This window comes from Schistocerca gregaria, chromosome 6 (assembly GCF_023897955.1).
Source record: "Schistocerca gregaria isolate iqSchGreg1 chromosome 6, iqSchGreg1.2, whole genome shotgun sequence".
NCBI classification, from domain to species: Eukaryota; Metazoa; Arthropoda; class Insecta; order Orthoptera; family Acrididae; genus Schistocerca; species Schistocerca gregaria.
In genome coordinates, this window is record NC_064925.1 from 471782092 (window position 1) to 471803370 (window position 21279).

At 44.0% G+C, this 21279-nt stretch overlaps 1 protein-coding gene across 1 annotated transcript; it reads right to left on the bottom strand.

The window, feature by feature from the left end:
- Positions 1 to 1197: 1197 nt before the first annotated feature.
- LOC126278401 (leucine-rich repeat-containing protein 24) lies at positions 1198 to 5555 on the bottom strand. Its single transcript, XM_049978503.1, has one exon. The coding sequence runs from the start codon at positions 5270 to 5272 to the stop codon at positions 3203 to 3205; it is 2070 nt and encodes a 689-aa protein (XP_049834460.1). The 5' UTR covers positions 5273 to 5555; the 3' UTR covers positions 1198 to 3202.
- Between the last annotated feature and the right edge of the window lie 15724 nt (positions 5556 to 21279).

Genomic DNA, 21279 nt, shown 5'->3' on the forward strand with positions numbered 1-21279 from the left:
CATATCGAAGGAAACAAAGAGAAAAGAGAAACAAAGGTTTTGGATTAATCTCTAACAATCGCACTCTTCGTTAGACCGTCATTCAACTAAAGCAATGTCAATTTTGTGTGCGTTTGATCTGTTTCTCTGGTGAAAGGATGGCTCCGCAGAACCAATTCGGATTGGGGAATATCCGAAAAATCAATGCGATTCAAAGCTAATTTCACCCTCAAGATTGCTTATTTTTTATTTTGCACAAATGCTAGGTTTGAAGTTACAAGATGATGTATACACACACTATTCTCTATATAGATGTTGAAAAAATATAAAAAAGTGGTCCAAGACTTCATCAGGAAGCAAAAGCCAACGGCGTAAAAACTATTTGGTGGCATGAGTGGTCTAGGTGATCGAGGCAAAAGAAAACGAAATACTCGAATGAGCCACTCTTTGTAAAACAATACATCGTACCTTGCTGTTTTGGCAGCACAGCGAAATAGTCCACGGTAGTCTGTATTACGTTGTTTTCTTTTTCACGTTAAATACATTAGAACTTGGATATTTTTCATTCTAATAAACTCTTGCAGGATTTGACGTATTCCTTTAAGCATCCCCTCCTGAACTGGGATCGTTACCAAAACAAAGTAGCAGACTGCAACGGAGGTGGCACTATTTAAGAAATATTGACAGGTAGAAAGTTAGTCTATGTCTTAATTTCAGGTTGTGAGTGTTTATCAGTTATTAATATTTTGTCGTATACAGAACAGACATTTAAAAAGAATGTATATATTTTTTTACTTGCAAGAATCTCACGAACTTTGCCTTCATGTGTCACAGTCCTAACATTTTCAAAGCAAAACATACTCAATGATATAAATTTCTGCTGCGTGCTTTTAGCGAATGGTTCACAGATCATACTTTTCTTAATGTTCTTCTTTTGTTTGCTACGAAAAATATGTATTATATCTTAATGTTAACATGAGAATAAAATAAAAAAGATCGTAATTTTTAGTTCTTGTATGAACCACAAACAGCTGTTCCCTTTTTAGCTATGGGTACCAAGGGTGGTTAATGCTATCGAAAGTAAGCAGGCACTTTGTGTAGGTAAACATTTCAGTGGAATAGTAGGTAAACATGGATATATTCAGAAATGAACAAACGCAGCCATTCAATACAAGGCCGACAGTAATATTATTGTGGGTGTTAAGAGTTTCGAAACAATTTGTGTCTGATTCATTGGTTTATTTTTAATAATTTTATTTTACAAAATACCTTTGGTTCTTTAGCTGTTCTTTTTTTTCTCTATGTTCTGCATACAAAAGGCAAACAAACAAACCTAAATGGAGCTTGCATTTGTTATTTGTCGTTCTGCTTCTGAAGTAGTTTTACTTCCAATATTGATTTAAAAAATAATACTTTTCCAATTCCTATCATTCACAGAAAATCGTTTATTTGTATTAGTAGTAAACTACTGACTAAGTAGGAGTGAATCTCTCTTAGGACACACGTTTCACAAACAACCAGAGGGTTCTAAATACGATTCTCTATAGCTCTCATTTCGGCATTCACTTATTAACACACAATTTCCTCAGTCGCCTGCATACATGCAGATTAATAGAACGATTTATTGTTAACATTTCTTTTACATAATATCTAAGGTAATAAATAATAATTGAATTCGTTTAAACGAAATATCCATTTGTTAGTTAGATACACAGAGCTAGAGAAATTGAAGACATGTGTAGGCTTCATATTCTTTGGTTCACTCTCTGTAATGAGAAAACACAGACTTGCTACCGATACATATTTCCATAAACTCTGACAGAAAAAAAACGTTGCTTATGATAACAGTTACAATTGCAGAGATGCGTTTTGTTCCTTACTTACCACGGTACCACAAAGAAATTAGAGTAAAATTATACACCGATAAAATTCACGTTATATGTATTTAAAAATCAGTCGATGCTTCAGTGACAAGCAGTTGTTCCAATCATACTGAGAGGCGTTAACTCACGTCAAACGTCTTTATCCTGCGTCTGGAACAAAAACACTTTGCCAAGTCACTCTGCTAGGCCAAGGCAGACGTGATTGTCATTAAGTCCTTTCGCACACTTTTCGTTTAAATTCACGTAACGAAATTCGATCCTATTAAAAATACACACATCTATCTTACTATTACACATTTCACCGGAAGGAAGCGGTGCGAATAATTACAAAGAAAGAAAAGGGAAACAAGAAACAAAAGATTCGAACTGTCATAAATTCCAGCCTTGGTTGAGAGTTTTACACATTACAAAAACTACACATTCAGTAGTAAATGTCGTATGGTTAAATATAACTGGAGAGACAGAGAAGGAATTTTTAACCGTAATTTCCGTAAACAAGACGAGTATGTGAACGTATTACAGGAGATATCATTTCCTCTACTCCCTCTTCCTGCAGCAGAACACTGCAATTTCCTTTCGCTAGCCTTGGATTTCCTGCCGTACTTCCTCGATGAGGTCGTATAATCCTGTCCGGAAATGAACTGGGAGATTAATAATACTTAGGACGGGTCAGTTAAGAAGGGCTTTTTACCACTGACGAGAAGTTACTATTAGAGCACCATACGTTGAAAACACCCGTGTCACGCAAGTGTCTGCTGGCGTGTACGCTATAATTTTTCTTCAGTTACTTCCCACGTTTCGCGTTCTTTCGTCACAGAGGAGGAAAAAACCATTCACCGAGGGATAATACTTGTTACAGGTAACAGTGGCGTAGACAGTCTTTCTGTGAAGGTTTTATTTGTCACCACGTGAAAAGGGCTTTTAGAAAAGAGCACCAGCGACGCGCCTGCCACACACCCAACGGAAAATGTGGCCGTTTATTGCTACTGCGTAGGCCAAAGGACGTGAGCTTTGAGGAATGGGAGTGCGTAGTCCTCCGCGAATGCGGTGTTGCTGCAGGAGAATGTTCCCTAGCTCAGTCGATCCTTTTTCTTCTCTCTCGGATGCGTCGGAGTACGTTCATCAGTCACACACGTTCACTGGGATATCGTAGCTTCACACAAAAAGACGTGCAGTGAAGTTTCCGCGGAAGAGCAGTTATTGTTGATCTCACGTGCGCGTTTCTCCTCTACAGCTACGTAGTTCAGTACGAACAGGAACAGTGTCACCCGCGAGCAACTATCGTCGTCGGGGCGAGAGGATCACAAAGTTACCGCCAGAGGCACCGGACGCCCGCCTCGTTAAACGTCAGTGCCGGGTCCCTCCTGGTAGCCTTCGTCGGGCGAGTTCCTCGAGAGGACCCGTTTCAGTGCGGTGACCGGAGGAAGAACGGGAACGCCGCGCTGCCACACCCGCTGCGCCGCGGCTTTGGTGCCCGGGGGCGGCACCGGAGGGAGGCCGTAATCGGGAGGGTAGCGCGGGAGCGTGCGGCAGGTGTAATCCTCGCAGCCGTTGCCCGCCGCCTCCACGATGATGGGCGTCTTGTCGGAGGCGTCGAAGGCACTGGTCGCGCGCCGCATGAACAAGTCCGGAGACCCTCCGGGGCTGTCCCAGGCGGCAGGGTAGTGCGCCGAGGCCGCGGCGGACGAGGAGGAGCAAGCTCCGGGAGCGGAAGGCCGCGACACGTCCGTCGTCGCCGTGGACGTCGTGCTGACCGAGTCGGCCGCCGCCCGGGCGTCGCGGATCAGGTCCGGGTTGTTGGGGGGCGGCGGCGACGACGTCGTCCGCTCCAGGGGAGCGGCGGCGGAGGCGGAGGAGGTGAGCGTCACCGGCGTCGGCGCTGCGACGGACGACAGCGGAGGCACCAGCACGCTGCCGCCGCCGTCGTAGTGGCTGGTGGTGTACGGGATCTCCGTCATGCGGGGCGGTTTCTGCACGGGGTTGCAGGCCGCCGCCGCCGCAGCCGCGCCCGCCCCCGCCTGGGCCAGCTTGTCGGCGGCGGACGCCTGGAAGGCGGTGCCCGAAGTCGCGTGGTCGGCCGCTGACGGCGGCTTGGTGTAGCTGTTGCCGATGGCGGCGGAGTTGGCCCCCGGGCCCACGACACCGGCCTCGGCTTGTCGGTGGTGCGGGGCTGGTGTCTTGCTCTCGGAGAAGGGCAGCCGGCGCAGGCGCACCAGCAGCACCAGGATGAGCAGCAGGATGAACAGGATGAGGATGACGAGCGCCGCGCTGAGCCCCGCGATCTGGCTGGAGCCGAGGGTGGCCATGCCGGCGGCGCGCAGCGACACATGCACCGTGAAGTTGGCCTCGGCGGTGCCGGCGCGGTTCTCCGCCACGCAGTAGAACTCGGTCGCGTCCGTCTCCTGGGCGTTGGCCAGCACCAGCGAGCTGCTCTTTTCGAAGCGGTCGTCCTCGAAGATGAAGAGGCGCTGGTGCGGCGCCCCGAAGGCCGTGTCGTTGAGCAGCAGGCGGCCGCTCCAGAACCAGGTGACGGCGGCCTGTGGCACGGCGCGCACGCGGCACACCACGGTGGCGTTCTCGCCCGCGGCCGCCTCCACGTAGCGCGCCGACGGCAGGATCTCGGGGCGGCACGCGAAGTCGTCGGCGTCGAGGTCGTGGAAGGCGCGGTCGAGGACGCGCTCGGGCCCGCCGGCGCACGTCGGCGGCACCGGCGCCGGGATGTTGTGGTCGACGAGCCAGAGGCGCGCGGCGCGCAGCCGGCAGTCGCAGATCCACGGGTTGTCGTGCAGCTCCGCGCCGTGCAGCCGGCTCAGCGACTCGACGGTGCGCGGCTTCAGCTCCGTCAGGCGGTTAGCGTTCAGCTTGAGCGTCTCGAGGTGCTCGACGCCGTCGAAGGCGCGCGGCGCCACCGTCGTGATCTCGCAGTGCGACAGGTCGAGGCGCACCAGACCCGGCAGCGTGCCGAACGCGTCCGCCTCGATCTTGATGATGGGGTTGTAGGCGAGCGTCACGTCGCGCAGGAACGGCACGTCCTTGAAAGTCGCCGACGGTATCGACGTCAGCAGGTTGTACGAGAGGTCGAGTTCGACCAGGTTGGTGAGGCCGTTGAAGGCGCGGTCGTCGATCTGGCCGATTCGGCAGCTGCGCAGGTAGACCTTCTGCAGGTTGAGCAGGTTGGCGCGGATGAAGGTGTCGCGCGGCAGGATCTGCAGGTTGTTGCCCGTCACGTCGAGCACCTGCGTCTCCGGGTTGACGTTCGCCGGCAGCGTGATGAGGCCGCGCTCCACGCACTCGACCGTCTGCTTACCGCCCTTCCACTTGCAGGCGCATACCGCGGGGCAGCTGGCCGACGCAGCGCCCAGCCACGACGAGCTAAGCGCCAGCAGCACCGCAGTCCTCAGGAGCCACATAGCGCCGCGGCGTCCACGACTGTCGCACACCACACACGAAAACACGCACACACTCGCGCGGAAACTGCGGGGCCGCGTGAGGTTTCGCGGCTACACGACACGCATCTCTCACGCCGATCGGCTCTCGCGCACGTAACACCGAACCACACCGCAGCGCGGACGAACTACGGGGCCAGGAAGGTAGGCAGACAGCTCGCACTGGCCGTGCACTCGCGCCGGCGGCTGGCACAGTACTGGCAGCGCGGCCAGGCGGACGCCGGCTCGCGGTTCGGCAGCTGCGCCGCGCCTCCCCTCCCCACCTTTCCCCCACCACCTCGGCCGGCGGCGCTCGAGGCGGCTGGCTGGCGGCCTCCCCACCGCAGCGACCCTCTTCCGGCGTGGCCGCCGGTCGCGGCCGACTGGCAGCGCCACACTCGAGCCTCGTACGCACTATGCAGACGTCGTACGCCACCGGCCGCCGCTGCGGAGCAACATTCATACACCCGCAACCCGCCGTCACCATTCAGTAGCCGGCCGACGTCACGCAGCCATTAGTATCGTGGGAGCTGGATGGACATGTCGGTACCCCTCTTCACCAACGTCGTTCCGTAATTTAAGCTGAAGACAGTAAATAATATTTCTGTGTGAGCAGTTTGGCTCTGAGCCGTAAAGGGAGCCCTAGACAGTCAATAATATGACAGTATTTCCCGAACTCGCCATAGTCCGCAGCTCGTGGTCGTGCGGTAGCGTTCTCGCTTCCCGCGCCCGGGTTCGATTCCCGGTGGGATCAGGGATTTTCTGTTTGACCGAATTCCCGATATTCACGGTACACTCGTGAAATGGTCGTGCGAGAAAGTCCCCACTTCTTCGCTACATCGGAGATGCTGTGGCCTATCACTCGTGCGCCGACTACAACACCACGTTCAAACTCACCTAAACCTTAATAACCTGCCATTGTAGAAGCAGTAAGCGACCTAACAACTGCGCCAGATACTTGTTGTCTTACAAAGGCGTTGCCGACCGCAGCGCCGTATTCTGCCTGTTTACGCATCTCCGTATTTGAATATGCGTGCTTGTACCAGTTTCTTTGGCGCTTCAGTGTATTTATTTCCATTGTGTGATGATGAGAATAAAGGTAGCTTTAAACCCGCTACCGTTCTCGCTTCATGCGCCCGGGTTCGATTCCCAGGCAGGGTCAGGGATTTTCTCTGCCTCGTGATGACTAGGTGTTGTGTGCTGTCTTTAGGTTAGTTAGGATTAAGTAGTTCTAAGGTCTAGGGGACTGATGACCATAGTGCTCAGAGCCATTTGAACCATTTTTGAACTCGCCATAATTCTGACCGTCTGGGAGTGAGAATGAGAAATTGCACAGTAATACTGAGAATTTTGAAGTATATTCTACTGCCTGCAAATACTGTACCGTTGTGGGCAGTATTCCCAGTGTCCTTGACAAGTAAAATGACCCCTATACGGTCAATAATACGACAATACTTCCCGGATTCGCGATAATATTGCCCGCCTAGGAGTGAGACTGACAGGTTGCGCAATAATACTGAGAATTTTGAAACACATTCTGCTACCTGTAAATACTGTACCGTCTGTGGGCAGTAACTCGCAGTATCCGTGATGGTCTAATATGCTACACAGGTCATGGAGGTTGCATTAGGTTAGGTTTGTTGTTCTTTCGTGGAAAATCAGTTCAAAGCAAGAAGAAAGAGTGCCTCTAAATACATAAATCATTGCCGGTACTGTGGGATGTTACGGTACATAAGTACAAAAACATAATGATGAGAATGACGAATCGTATGATTTGTTGCTTCAAAAATATGAATCGTATGATTTATTGCTCCGAAAATATAGGGAACAAACACGTGGCAAGATATTTTTGACGAATTTAATTAATGCAAAGTTATGAATAGAAAAACATAGATAACAACGAAAGCAATCAGTTTTTGACAATATAATGTAATTGGATTCTTGAAAAATATGCTAACCAACCGGCGGCAGAACACGTACGCAAAAGAAAGTTATAATTATGCAAGCTTCCGGAGCCAGTGACTCCTTCCTGCAGAAGGGTTGAAGAGAAGGAAGAGTGGTGAAGAAAAAGGACTCTTAGAGGTAAAGGAAAATGGGTAGTTTTCGGAAAAGTCATCCAGAACCGCGGGTCAAGCGAAACTTACGGGACTGAATGAGAATTACCTCTGTGTATACATTACTTACCGGAGAATAACGATTTAGTACACATATTATTACATGACACGTACCAATACCTCTTTCTCAAACACTGTAAGGTGAAATTGCACTTGTGCATTTCATGTCTTGGAAGCAATCGCCAGATGCAAGATATCGTAGCATGATAGATGCGCGCTGATTTGGTGGCACTTTGTCTGTCATTGTATTGTTTGGGCCTTTGATGACGAGAATACGAGCGTCAGCACGAATTTATCCGGTGGTGATGGGGATGGTGGTTGGAGGGGGAGGGGATTAAGAAGCGGACAGTGCCTATGGAGACGCCAGTGCATGGGGAGAACCATTTCCACTAATGTACCAAATGCTGGACCATCAAAGTACAAAAAATTCTGTTTATCCGTTTGTTTTTCCTTTCCGCCTAAGTTATCTCACCAAGTTATCCTGAGTGATCTTCGACGCACCTTGAACCAATTCCTCATCCACTTTCTTTTTCTGCTGGCAACAAAGTAGAACAATTATCACAGCAGCATCGACTTTATCAAATGGCTCAGATGGCTCTGAGCACTATAAGGCTTATCATCTGAGGTCATCAGTCCCCTAGAACTTAGAACTAGTTAAATCTAACTAACCTATGGACATCACACACATCCATGCCCAAGGCAGTATTCGAACCTGCGACCTCAGCGGTTACGCGGTTCCGGACTGAACCGCCTAGAACCGCTCGGACACATCGGCTGGCGCTACTTTATCGCCCAGAATTCCGAGTCCCAGTATTATGGCACAATATTACTGACATCCCACTTGCCAGTACTGGTGAGTAGTCTATGTGCGCGTCAAGAATATTGCACAGTATTATTGTGCAGTATTATGGCTCGGCTTGGAACCTGTTAACGTTTACTGAAAACGTCGGGATAGAATCAGAACGTAATAATGTCGTTGTTGTGGTCTTCAGTCCAAAGACTGGTTTAATGCAGCCCTCCGTCCCACTCTATCCTGTGCAAGCCTCTTCATCTCCGAGTAACTACTGCAACCTATATCCTTCTGAATCTGCTGACTGTATTCATCCATTGGTCTCCCTCTACGATTTTTACCCTCCACGCTTCCCTGCACTATTAAATTGGTGATCCCTGATACCTCAGAACATGTTCTACCAACCGATCCCTTCTTCTAGTCAGGTTGTGTCACAGATTTCTTCTCTCCCCATTTCTATTCAGTACCTCCTCAATAGTCACGTGATCTACCCACCTAATATTCAGCATTCTTCTGTAGCATCACATTTCTTTTTTCGTTGATGCTTCACTTCCATACATAGGTGCATTCCATACAAATACTTTCTGAAAGGACTTCCTGACACTTAAATCTGTACTAAATGTTGACAACTTTCTCTTCGTCAGAAACGCTTTCTTTGCCATTGCCGGTCTACATTTTATATCCTCCCTACTTTGAGCATCATCAGTTATATTGCTCCTCCAATAGCAAAACTCATCTACTACTTTGAGTGTCTCGTTTTCTAATCTAATTCCCTCAGCATCATCTGATTTAATTCGACTATATTGCATTATCCCCGTTTTGCTTTTCATATGTTCATCTTATATCCTCTTTTCAAGACACTGTCCGTTCCCTTCAACTGCTCTTCCAAGCCCCTTGCTGTCTTTGACCGAATTACAATGTTTATTTCTTTTCCCTGGACTTTAACCCCTACTCGATTTTTTTCTTTTGTTTCCTTTACTGCTTGCTCAATATACAGATTGAATAACATCAGGGATAGCCTAAAATCCTGTCTCACTTCCTTCGCAACCACTGCTTCCTTTTCGTGCCCCTCGACTCTTACAACTGCTATCTGGTTTCAGTACAAATGTAAGTAGCCTGTTTATGTGTTTGTATGTTGGCGGCGCTATTGACTGCATTACTATCTCTGACAGCGCTGTGCGCTCTCTGTAAGAGACTCTGTGGCTGGTAGGACTCGGAGTTGGAAGTTAGTAGTCAGCAGTGATGGAGGTTGGAAGTTAATAGTTAGCAGTGATGGGGGCTAGCAGCAGTGTTAGCTCGAGCGGACTGCCGGGACGTGTGCCCGTCATGGAGATTTAAAATTGATTGGATATGGATTGTAAAATGTGGGTAATTGAATTATTGACGATTATATAATTTCTGAAACTAAGTGTCACGTGATTAAGTTAAAAATCTGCTAAATACATTGTTTGCTCTTCAACAAAATCTTTCCTCCTCTAACCACATCCCTATTAGCAGGTAGAGCCTACGGCAGTTAGAATCTTTTCATTTAGCTGGCTGGGTACCTGCTGTATTTGCTGTAGATTTTCTGTGAGGTAAGTGACTTACGAAGTGTATGGGTTATTGTTAGGATTTCTTATGAATCGTTCAGTTGGCTCTGAGCACTATGGGACTAAACTCCTGAGGTCGTCAGTCCCCTAGAGCTTAGAATTACTTAAACCTAACGAACCTAAGGACATCACACACATCCATGCCTGGGGCAGGATTCGAACCTGCGACCGTAGCGGTCGCGCGGTTCCAGACTGTTGCGCCTAGAACCGCTCTGCCATCACGGCCGGCGATTTCTTCTAATTCAGGGCCATTCTTTTGTGTTAATTAATAGTCAGATTGCGTTATCCTTGTATATTGCGGGTTTTTAATGAACAGCATAAGTTTGAGCTGTATTTGTCAGGGAAAATTCTGTAGGTCAGTGTTCAAACGACAAAGACAGGCAAAGTGACAGTACGTTTAGTTTCAGTCAGCAGTTTCAGAATTAAATAAAGAAGTTTCACCTGTCGACCCTTAGCCGAGGATACCTCACTGGAATCTTCTGATTTTCTTGTAGTTTGAATAATTAGTGCAGGATTAGAAATCAGTTATTGTTTACTGCTAGCGCGTAACTGTATATAGAGAATTTCCTTTGAAGTTGTAGTTTCTTATTGTTGTACTGTATTGTAACGAGCAAAGCAGTTGTGGCGTGCATGTGGATTTGCACTAAGTATCTCGCAGTCGCTTTTACAACTAGTTAGTTATTTATTATTTCCCGTGCTATTTTATTGTGTCTTATTATTTTTGCTTTTCCAAATTGTTTTTTGTGTGTTATTGTGGGAAATAGTGTGATAAACATAGAATGTGAAAAACGTAAAACTAGGGTGCAAAGCAAATTGATAAATGACTGATGATGAGCGTAGCTTGTTAGCACCACCTTGTAATGAAGTGACAAATGTTCGAGACAATGGTTTGATAGCAGTGCATAGGGACATAGACCAGGCAGCAAATAACGGTGTAGAGAGTGAAGCCAGTGAACAGAGAACTGATGTCGATCGACCGGTCGGTAATAGTTCGCCTCAGGAATGTGAAAAAGCAGAACAAAATGTTGCAAATACCATGGATTCAGGTTTTGGGTCATTACATTTTCCTCAGATAAGTCACGACACACTTCCAGCTTTTAGAAATATGAGTATTGCCGGTGCGTGCGCACCGTCGAAAAGCACAAAGGAACATGAAACAACAGAACAGAATGTTGCAAATACCGGAGATTCAGGTTTCGTGTCATTACCCTTTTCTCAGTTAAGTCAAGATTCATTTTTTGCTCTTCAAAATCCGAATATTACCGGTGCAAATGTGTGTGAAATCTTATGGGACTTAACTGCTAAGGTCATCAGTCCCTAAGCTTACACACTACTTAACCTAAATTATCCTAAGGACAAACACACACACCCATGCCCGAGGGAGGACTCGAATCTCCGCCGGAACCGGCCGCACAGTCCAGGACTGTAGCCTTAGACCGCTCGGCTAATCCCGCGCGGCCATGTGCAAATGCACTGCCGATAGGCACAAAGCAACAGGTTTCATTCACTAATACACTGTTACTGAATTAATTCAACAAATGGAATTCAGAAAGGAACACAGCAACAAATGGAACAAAATCAGAAACAAACGCAGCAACAAATGGAACAAAACCAAAAACGAATGCAGCAACAACTCCAAGAGTTAGACATAATTGAGCAAACGCTTAAACAAACACGTGAAGATTTAACTGCTGAGTTACTTAAAATCGAATTGAAGTGTCAAAAATACGTAAAGAAGTAAAAACACAAAATTGTGAGCATTTTCAACCCGTTTTTTCGCTACATGAAAACGCATTACATAATAATGAAGCAACCATAAAAGAACTGCAGGTTACTGTAAATCACGACACCTTGCAGGCTAAAATTGACTCAGTTGCATTTACCGATACCATCACGCAACTTGTAAAAAGTCAGGAAAATTTAAAGGACTCTGTAGATACGATTACGACACAAATGGATACTCTAAAATTTGGTTCAGAAAACACACGGAGGAAATTAGCTCTCTACCGGAAAAAGTAGCCGAACTTTCGGATCAGTTAACAAATTTAACTACGAAGGTAGATGATGATTTGAATGACACAAGAGCGGTAGCCCTTACTGACACAAATGAGTGCAAGGAAGTTAGGAAATTTAAACGAAGTCTGAATCTAATTAATATGCAACACAAAAGAGGAATGCGGGAAGTACAAGATCAGTTGGCACACGTAATACAAAAACTGCATATTTCAGAGGATACTCGCGTTCCGACACGGGAAGAGGTATTTAGAAATACGGAAAAGTGGCAAAGTAATAACACAGGATATTTCGGAGATTTTGAAAGGAGTCGGCAGGTTGCAACGAACCTTGAAATGGAACTGCCGACACGACGTAAGAATGGCCGATTTGCGACTCGGCGTCACGATGACTGACTATAAGCTCTTCATCACAACGCATAAATTCAAAACATTCATTAGTTCCAGAAATGACATACATCCACAAGCTTGGCTTCATCAGTTTGGCCTTTGTTTGGTCATTAGAACATAGATTAGAATTTATGTGTGGCTATCTAGAAAATGAACGAGCTGTAAGAATCCGATCGGTTATTCGCGACTGTCACAGTAAAGGAGATTTTTATCGTGGATTCCTTTATGCATATTGATCTCAGGTTACTCGAGATCGAGTAAAACATAGTATTATTATGATGAAATATTTCGAACAGTCTGAATTTTCCAAGGCCGGTAAAATATTTAGAAGTTATATTGCACAAAAATCTGTGTTTGTCAAACCCGTACAGTCCCTCGGAACTCATCAACATCTGCTTAATTAAATTGTCTAAACGCTTAAGACACATTATTTTAGCTGGACGTTGTAAAGATGATATTGAAGCTCTTCAGGGACTTTTGCAAGAACTGAAAATCGACACAGAGCGTGGTGCGAAAACAGGAAAACAACAACAATTACAGGTCACATCCATCACAATTCTGTGACGACAGAAATAGGACACGACAAAGCTACTCTTACAACGCGAATCGTGGTCAAAACAGACACCACCCGTATGACAACCATTGGTAGAATAATAATAGTTACAGAGAAAGATGACATTTCCGCAGCAGTGACTATGACAGAGATAACCATAGAAACATACAATATGGGAATCAGAACAGTTATTATCAACCGATACAGAATGACTTCAGACGCAACAGTCCACCAAGTAATTGCGATTCTGGGAGAAATTCTTCACCACTTGACCGACAAGAAGTCAATTTCAGAAATTACCGACTTGACGACAGACGCTGTAGTTATGACAAAGGACCAGAATTTAATCAGAACTGGCTTGATTCAAATAGGGCAGGACCCTCTCGTCAAGCTGAGGCTGTAGAATTTAGACCTCCAAATCACAGTAACGACACGCGACAACAAAGAGATGAAATAAAATAATCGTATGGCATGTATTGGCCGGGATATTTAGGGGTTCGGCCGCCGCATTGCAAGTCTTTTTAGTTGACGCCACTTCGGCGACTTGCGTGTCAATAATGATGATGGACACACAACATCTAGTCCCCTGCTGGGAATCGGACCCGGGCCCCCTTGCGCCGTAGGCGGTAACGCTACCGCTGCGATACGGAGGCGGACAACAAAGAGATAATAGACAATGACTCAGACCGCAGGCAGCCACAAAACGTGCCTATGAAACTGATGACGCAGCTGGCATGAATATCAATTAATATAGTAATTTCAGGAGTCCACTGTTATGGGGAACAGACGACACAATCTTATTTGTGTTCATTTTTGCTTGTTAGTTGCAAGATTCTGTCACTGCTATGAAGTCCACATTCTTGGAACATATACTGCTAGTGAGGTTTTACTGCAACATTTTGGTTTACTTGAAAAGACATTTTTATTTAAAGTACTTTCTGAGAGGCCGCAGATGACACAGTCTTTGTTTTGTTTGACAGCTACACGGCTATACTACGATGCTACTTATGAGTGACACGATCTTCATTATTGCTTTTGCTCTGTGTCTCTTTTATGTCTTCACAGTTTTTCTCCTATCTTCTGGAAAGTAAAATATGTTTTGGTAATGAGTTTCACGGCACAGCTACAATGAGACAGGTATTTTTCGTAACACAACAATACGTTACAGTAAAGTTCTTTCAAGGCCACGGCAACGAACGTAATAACCACAACATTTATATGCATAGCACTTTACTTTTGTGTCTGATAAAGGTAAGTACATTGATTTTTGGAGAACTTTGCTTATGAACGACGATAACTACGACACTCAGGTACTTTTTACAGCTAGCCAATGACAGAAATTACCTTACACCAAGAACAAGCATAGTTTAGCGCTACAGGACACGCATTTCAGTGATTAATTTTTGTATTAGTATCATTTTTAGAAATATCTTTGAATTACAGTGATACAGAGAAGGGTTTCGGCGATACTTTTCATTCCGCAGTTTTAGTCTGTATCATCTGAGGTACAGGGTGTCCATAAAGTCACTGTACAAGTTCAAAATGTTATTACAACAGCAGTTGTTGAAATATTTTAACAACGTTTCTTTTATTGTAATCAGTGTTTATAAAAGTTTTTTTGACGCTGTTTAATAGATCTCTATATGGGCGCCTTTAGTTGCGTGAAGCACATCAAGACGGTACTCAATTTCTTGGTGTGTTCGCTGTAGCATAGCGTCATGAGTGGTGGCAATGGCATTACGAATCCTTTGTTTCAAGCCAGCAATGTCCCGTATCTATGTTTGATACACGATATCTTTTACATACCCCCATAAAGTCCATGGGAGTGACATCTGACGAACGCGGTGGCCAAGGAATTGGCCCATCCCTCCCAATCCATCTGCCTGGAAATGTTTCATTGAGGAACCGACGAATATACAGTCCCCAATGTGGTGGTGCACCAGAAAAATAATGGTTGGTTGTAAGTCAGTCAGTTGTGGTGCTACATATTCGGTCAGAAGGTCGAGGTAAACATCTGCAGAAATTGTTGACTCGTTGAAGAAAAAAAGGACCAATTATTCGGTAGCACATGATTCCACGCCATACATTCACTTTCGGACTGTCCCGGTGAATCTCCCTAGTCACATGGGGGTGTTCAGATCCCCAGATTCTCAAATTGTGTCTGTTTAATATCCCAGAAACATGAAAGGCTGCCACATCGCTGAAACAAACTGGCTTGAGGAATGCTTCATCCTCCGAAAGGCGTTCCAGCATGCTGAGTGCAAACTCTGTCCGTTTTGGTTTGTCATTTGGCTCAAGTGTCTGTAAAAGTTGTACTTTGTAAGCGTAGAACAGTAAGTTCTTGTGGAGGACCTTACGTAAAGTCGAAGGAGGTAGTAGCAACTGTCAGGCAGCAGTGTGGATGGACTTCTTAGGCGAACGAGTGAAGACGTTTAAAACGCTATCGATGTTTTCCTCGGATGTTCTTGGTCGCCCACTCCTCCCTTTATCCAACACTGCCCCTCTCTACGTAAATTTTTTGTGCCATGCACGGATTGAAGAGCACGATGGTGGGTCTCTTCCATACTTCGTTCTGAAGTTTCTTTGAATCTGAACATCCGATTTTGTCTCAGTAAATCAGGACACACATTGTGCTTTCTCTTGAGGAGTTGCTATTTTATAGAGGTTCAGTTCCTTCCATCAACAGAGTACTTAAAAAAATAGTAAATATAAAAACGTTAGCAAACATTGATTACAGTAAATAAAATTTTGTTAAAATATTTCAACAATTGCCGTTGTAATAAAATGTTGGAGTTGTAAAGGGACTTAATGGACACCCTGTATAATTACATTATCCCTCATGGGGGTACACCTACTTTGTGTACCATGCGTGTGGCAGGCAAAAGGAGACCTAGCTAATGTGGTATTTGCTTACACAATTTTGTTCATCGGTACCATATTTCTCTAACACAGAATTACACAGCTATCTGGTCATTTAAATGATAGAAATGAACATTTACTACCTCACTGACACATGAATACATAATTACAACGTTACATTACTTTGTATTTAGGAAATTGTGCTTTTTCTGCATTTTGAGAACTGTTCACATATATTTTCGGAATCATTGTGAAACCGCGAGAGCTTTAAAAAATGCATTTTGTGTGGCATCATTATTTTTGAACTACGTTTGAGGTGAATAACACTACTGAAGTTAGCAGAGAATTTTTTTTTTTTTTTGAGCTTTTGAGATTACTGAAGGAAGCTACGACGATTTTGAGATTTGATTGATCTCTTATGATGATGTTATTATGACGACGATGTGTATTACGATGCTGAGATATGTTTATGATCAATAAGGCATTGCTATATGAGGAATGTGATTATGCTACATCTTTATATGTACATGAATGATGAGTAGGAGTTAGTGATTCTGGTTGTGGAAAAGAGCGCTGGAAACCAAGAATTGTACTGTAACAGTTAAGAAAAGTGAATATATATGTGAATGTGAATATCAGAATGCCCCGGAAATTTTTGGGCACCGTTGTTTATGAGATTTTGTTTCTGCACACTTCTGTAATTTTTCAATCAGTGAAAATAATTTTTTGTATGAAACTGTCATTGTAGTTAAAACTACTGTCCTGAACATTTTGGAAAGAGTAGGTGACGACATAATGCTCTGCTGCGCCAGGCTGTGCGCTAGCTGCCTGGAAAAACCCGTTGTTGTGTTGCCTTTCTAATGCACAGCTATAGAAAAGAGAGGCCGTTGACCTCACTATTGACATTTATATTCAGAGTGCATCACAAACACGACACACTAATACTTGAAAACATATGATTACACTTTAGAGTTTGTACTTTGTGCTATTTACTGAAATGTTTTTGTAGTGATGAGAAATATTCTTACGCCTACACACCTGATTATGACAAGTGTTTTTCTGACGGTTGAGAGAATTTTTACTGACTTATGAAATACCACATGGCTGGTGAATGATGTTTTTATGCTTTACTTTGTACTTATTTGCTAAGTTTTATTTGATATCTATTTTCTAGCTGCCCTGCAGCATTGGTTTTACAAAATAAAATTTAATACATATGCTAACGTATACACTTTCTGTCAACAGATCTGTTAAATAATAATTCTGTGATCCGCATTCTTAAAAAAGAGCGCTTGGAAAGGAAGGAACAATAAGAAGGAGAAGGGACTGGTAACAGGAACTGCATACATAATTTTCTTTTCAAAGACTTGGTAATTTTTTTGCTAGAATAACTTGTTATGGTGCACCACTTTAGTATTAAGATGGGGCATAGATTTTAAGATGTGAATAGACATTCCCCTTGTCTGCATTGCTGTCTTTACCATAATATTTTTTCTGCTTGTGCTTTCTCATGTTTAAATATAAGTTATTGCATTTGCTGCTGCTGTTTGTCAGGCAGTGTCCTACTGAATTTTACTTTACATTACTATGTTAAGCCAGTTTTGCCAATGACTTATTCTTTTGTTTGTTGCATATTGCCTTATATTAGTTGTAATGTTGCATTTTTTTGCCTAATTTAGATATGCTGCTGCTTGCTTTTCCAATTTGCAATTTTGTCATTGTTTGTGTTAATTGTTTTGTGCAGTTGCATTGCTACATTCTCTAGTTTATGTATCTGAACTCAGTAGATTTAAGTTAGCTTAAGAGGGGGTATGCTATATAAGAAAATGAGTTATCATGAGTTGGGAAGAAATGCATTGGGAAGCTATAAGGGAAAGGTTTGGCTAAAGAGAATTTTGAAAGAGGAAATGAACAGGTTTAAGTAAGGTATAGTGACAACAGGTTTAGCTAGTACGTTTTTTTGGGGACAACTGTTGAACTAAGGGAGATCTCTGAGAAAGAAATGAAATAGTTTTGGCTCAAAGTTATAGAGGGATCAGCGTGAAGGACATTATCGAAAGGAGAAAAATGAAAAATAGGTATACAATGCTCACCACAAATACAGCAGTACCAAATGTTACACTGAAAACAGACCCTGTCCTTTTCTTTTGTGTCATTCCGCTATGTGTTTATGTGAGTACCCATGTGTGTCTGTGTTCTTCCTGTCTCTGTGTGTTTACCTGATAAGATTAATTTTGTAGAATTTTTCTGCTTCTGATACTAAGCTGCATTCACTATGATGAGGAATACTGTTATCCTCAAGTCTAATCTGTTTTTATACTACATTCCTTATTTTAGAAAGATGTTCAGACATTATTTATTGCCGGCCGGAATGGCCGAGCGGTTCTAGGCGCTACAGTCTAGAACCGCGCGACCGCTACGGTCACAGGTTCGAATCCTGCCACGCGCATGGATGTGTGTGATGTCCTTAGGTTAGTTAGGTTTGGTAGTTCTAAGTTCTAGGGGACTGATGACTTCAGATGTTGAGTCCCATAGTGCTCAGAGCCATTTGAACCATTATTTATTCTGTTATGTTTTCTTTTAATACTCATGTGTCAAGTTAATGTTTCTAAGGATATTCTCATTTTTTATTTATTTATTTATATCTTAATTCCTGTAATACTAGTGTATACGTTTCTGTTTATTCTTTTTCTAAAGCCTGTATTGCTACAAATATTATGTGTATTATCATGTTTTTTACTGTGATGATGTTTTCTTTACATTTGTAATTGTATTCTTATGTTATAAATTCTAATTGTATAGACACCAGTTCTTCATGTTAATTAAATAGTAGGGATTCATTTTACTGCACAAGTTTGTCTCTTCGGCATACTATATGTATAAAATCTCAGAGGTTATATGACTGTGTTAGTGCTTGCGTGTGTACTGATAATTCAGTAAGGCACTGGTTGCCAGCATTGCTGTTTCTAAGGATACTGCCAAAAAAAAAAAAAAAAGTGAGCGCACAAGTGGTGGTTCATGGACTTGCTGTATTATCCTCAAGACTCTTCAGTTGTGAGTGTGCACCCTCACAGCCACACAGCCATAAAGGATGGCTGCTGGCCATCTCTACAAGGACTGCAGGGGGTCTGCACCTTTGGTGGCCATTTACTACCATAATATCTACAAGGACTACAGTGGTTCTGCGCATTTGGTGGCCCAAAACTACTGTAATTTCTACAAGGACTACAGTGGGTCTGCACCTTTAGTCGCCCATTACTACCATAATCCCCGAGCGAGGTGGCGCAGTGGTTAGCACACTGGACTCGTATTCGGGAGGACGACGGTTCAATCCCGTCTCCAGCCATCCTGATTTAGGTTTTCCGTGATTTCCCTAAATCGTGTCAGGCAAATGCCGGGATGGTTCCTTTGAAAGGGCACGGCCGATTTCCTTCCAAATCCTTCCCTAACCCGAGCTTGCGCTCCGTCTCTAATGACCTCGTTGTCGACGGGACGTTAAACACTAACCACCACCACCACTACCATAATCTCTACAAGGAATACTGTGGGTCTGCGCTGTTGTGACCCATTACCAATTTTCATGTCAAGAGTCAGCATTGTGTTTGCATTGGGAGGAGAACATTACTTCTTCAAGACTGCATAGGGATCCAGTACTTAAGTGTGCATTTTCTTTTACTGCTCAGACGTTTTGCATAAAACTGTCATAGACTACTCATCTGATGAATGATTAGAATTGTCTTTAGGGACTCTGAGGACAATTTTTGCTTTATTGGCCAACAGTATATTACTAATCTGATCTATTTGATATTGTTAGTATAATTTTTTTAACAAATTAGTCTTGGCCACTGAGCAAAACACATTGTAAAATTTTTTGAGAGGAGCAGGGGGCTATGTAAGTAGCCCATTTATATGTTCGTAGCGGTATGCAGCGCTGTAGACTGCATTAATATCTCTGACAACGCTGTGCGCTCTCTGTAAGAGACTCTGTGGATGGTAGGACTCGCAGCTGTAAGTTAATAGTCAGCAGTGATGGACGTTGGAAGTTAATAGCTAGAATGGTTAGAACCTTTTCATTTAGCTGGATGTATACCTGCTGTATTTGCTGTGGTTCGTGTCATGAAGATCTTCTGTGAGGTACGTGACGTATGAAGTGTATGGGTTATTGTTAGGATTTCTTTTATTTCAGGGCCATTCTTTTGTGTTAACTAATGGTCAGATTGCGTTATCCTTGTATATTGTGGATTATTAATGAATAGTATAAGTTTGAGCTGTATTTGTCAGGGAAAATTCCGTAGGTCAGTGTTCAAACGATAAAAACAAGCAAAGTGACAGTATGTTCAGTTTCACTCAGCAGTTTCAGAACTAAATAACGAAGTTTCACAAATTGTAAATACCCTTTCGCTCCCTGTATTTTGCCCCTGCCACCTTTAGAGTTTGAAAGAGAGCATCCAGTCATCATTGTCAAAAGTTTTCTCCAAGTCTACAAATGCTAGAAACGTCGGTTTGCCTTTGCTTAACCTGTCTTCTAAGATAAGTGGTGGGGTCAGTACAACCTCGTGAGTTTCAGCATTTCTACGTAATCCAAACTGATCTTCCCCGAGGTCAGCTTCTACCAGTTTTTCCATTCGTTTGTAAACACTTCGTGTTAGTATTTTGCAGCTGTGACTTATTAAAGTGATAGTTCAGTAATTTTCACATTTGTCAGCACCCACTCTCTTTGGAATTGGAATATTATTCTTCAAGTCTGAGGGTATTTCGTGTGTCACATACATCTTCCTCGCCAGATGGAAGAGTTTTGTCATGGCTGGCCTTCCCAACACTATCAGTAGCTCTAACGGAATGTTGTCAACGTACAATATGTACTTTAATCGTCTGTCTCTTCAATACAGCATAGTGATAACAGAATAGATAATAATACGTTTATCACATGTAGCGTGGCTGACAACACAACGACCTTTGATGATCGCGATTCATACTCATCTGCCGCTGTCACGTTGCCATCTATGCCTGTTCCAAATGGTTCAAATGACTCTAAGCACAGTGGGCCTTAACAGCTGAGGTCATCAGTCCCCTAGATTTAAAACTACTTAAACGTAACTAACCTAAGGACATCACACACATCCATGCCCGAGGCAGGATTCGAACCTGAGACCAGAGCAGCAGTGCGGTTCCGGACTGAAACGCCTAGAACCGCTTAGCCACAGAGGCCGGCTTTGTGCCTGTATTATTGCTGTTTTCTGTACTGCCTTTCAACGACGCCTTCAAGTGATCCCCTGTAGACGTCGACCGAATGACCGATGGGTCTGCTGCGTAATCACTTTGAATCGTTTTTTTTTTTTTATTTCGTTTTGGACGCTGCTGCAGCTCTTGCGTTCGCTCAGCATTGGACTCTTTAGCATTTTTGGATTCCTTTCGAGGCGAACTTTCTTCTGAGTTATGTTTTCTATAATCCTGAGCATATTTACGAGTCACGTGAGATAAAATTATGCAATACTTTGCAATTTTCGATTTAATATCGATTTTCGCATATATTCTTCTTGTTTTTCTTGTGCCTTTGTCCCGCATCGGCGAAGGATCCCCGTGGTCACTAATGGATTTGGCGTGGTTAGTTCAAGAGGTGGCCGGGTGCCCTTCTCGTTGCCACCCTGTTACCCTGTATGGAGGGAATGCCTGTTCCCCAGAAGC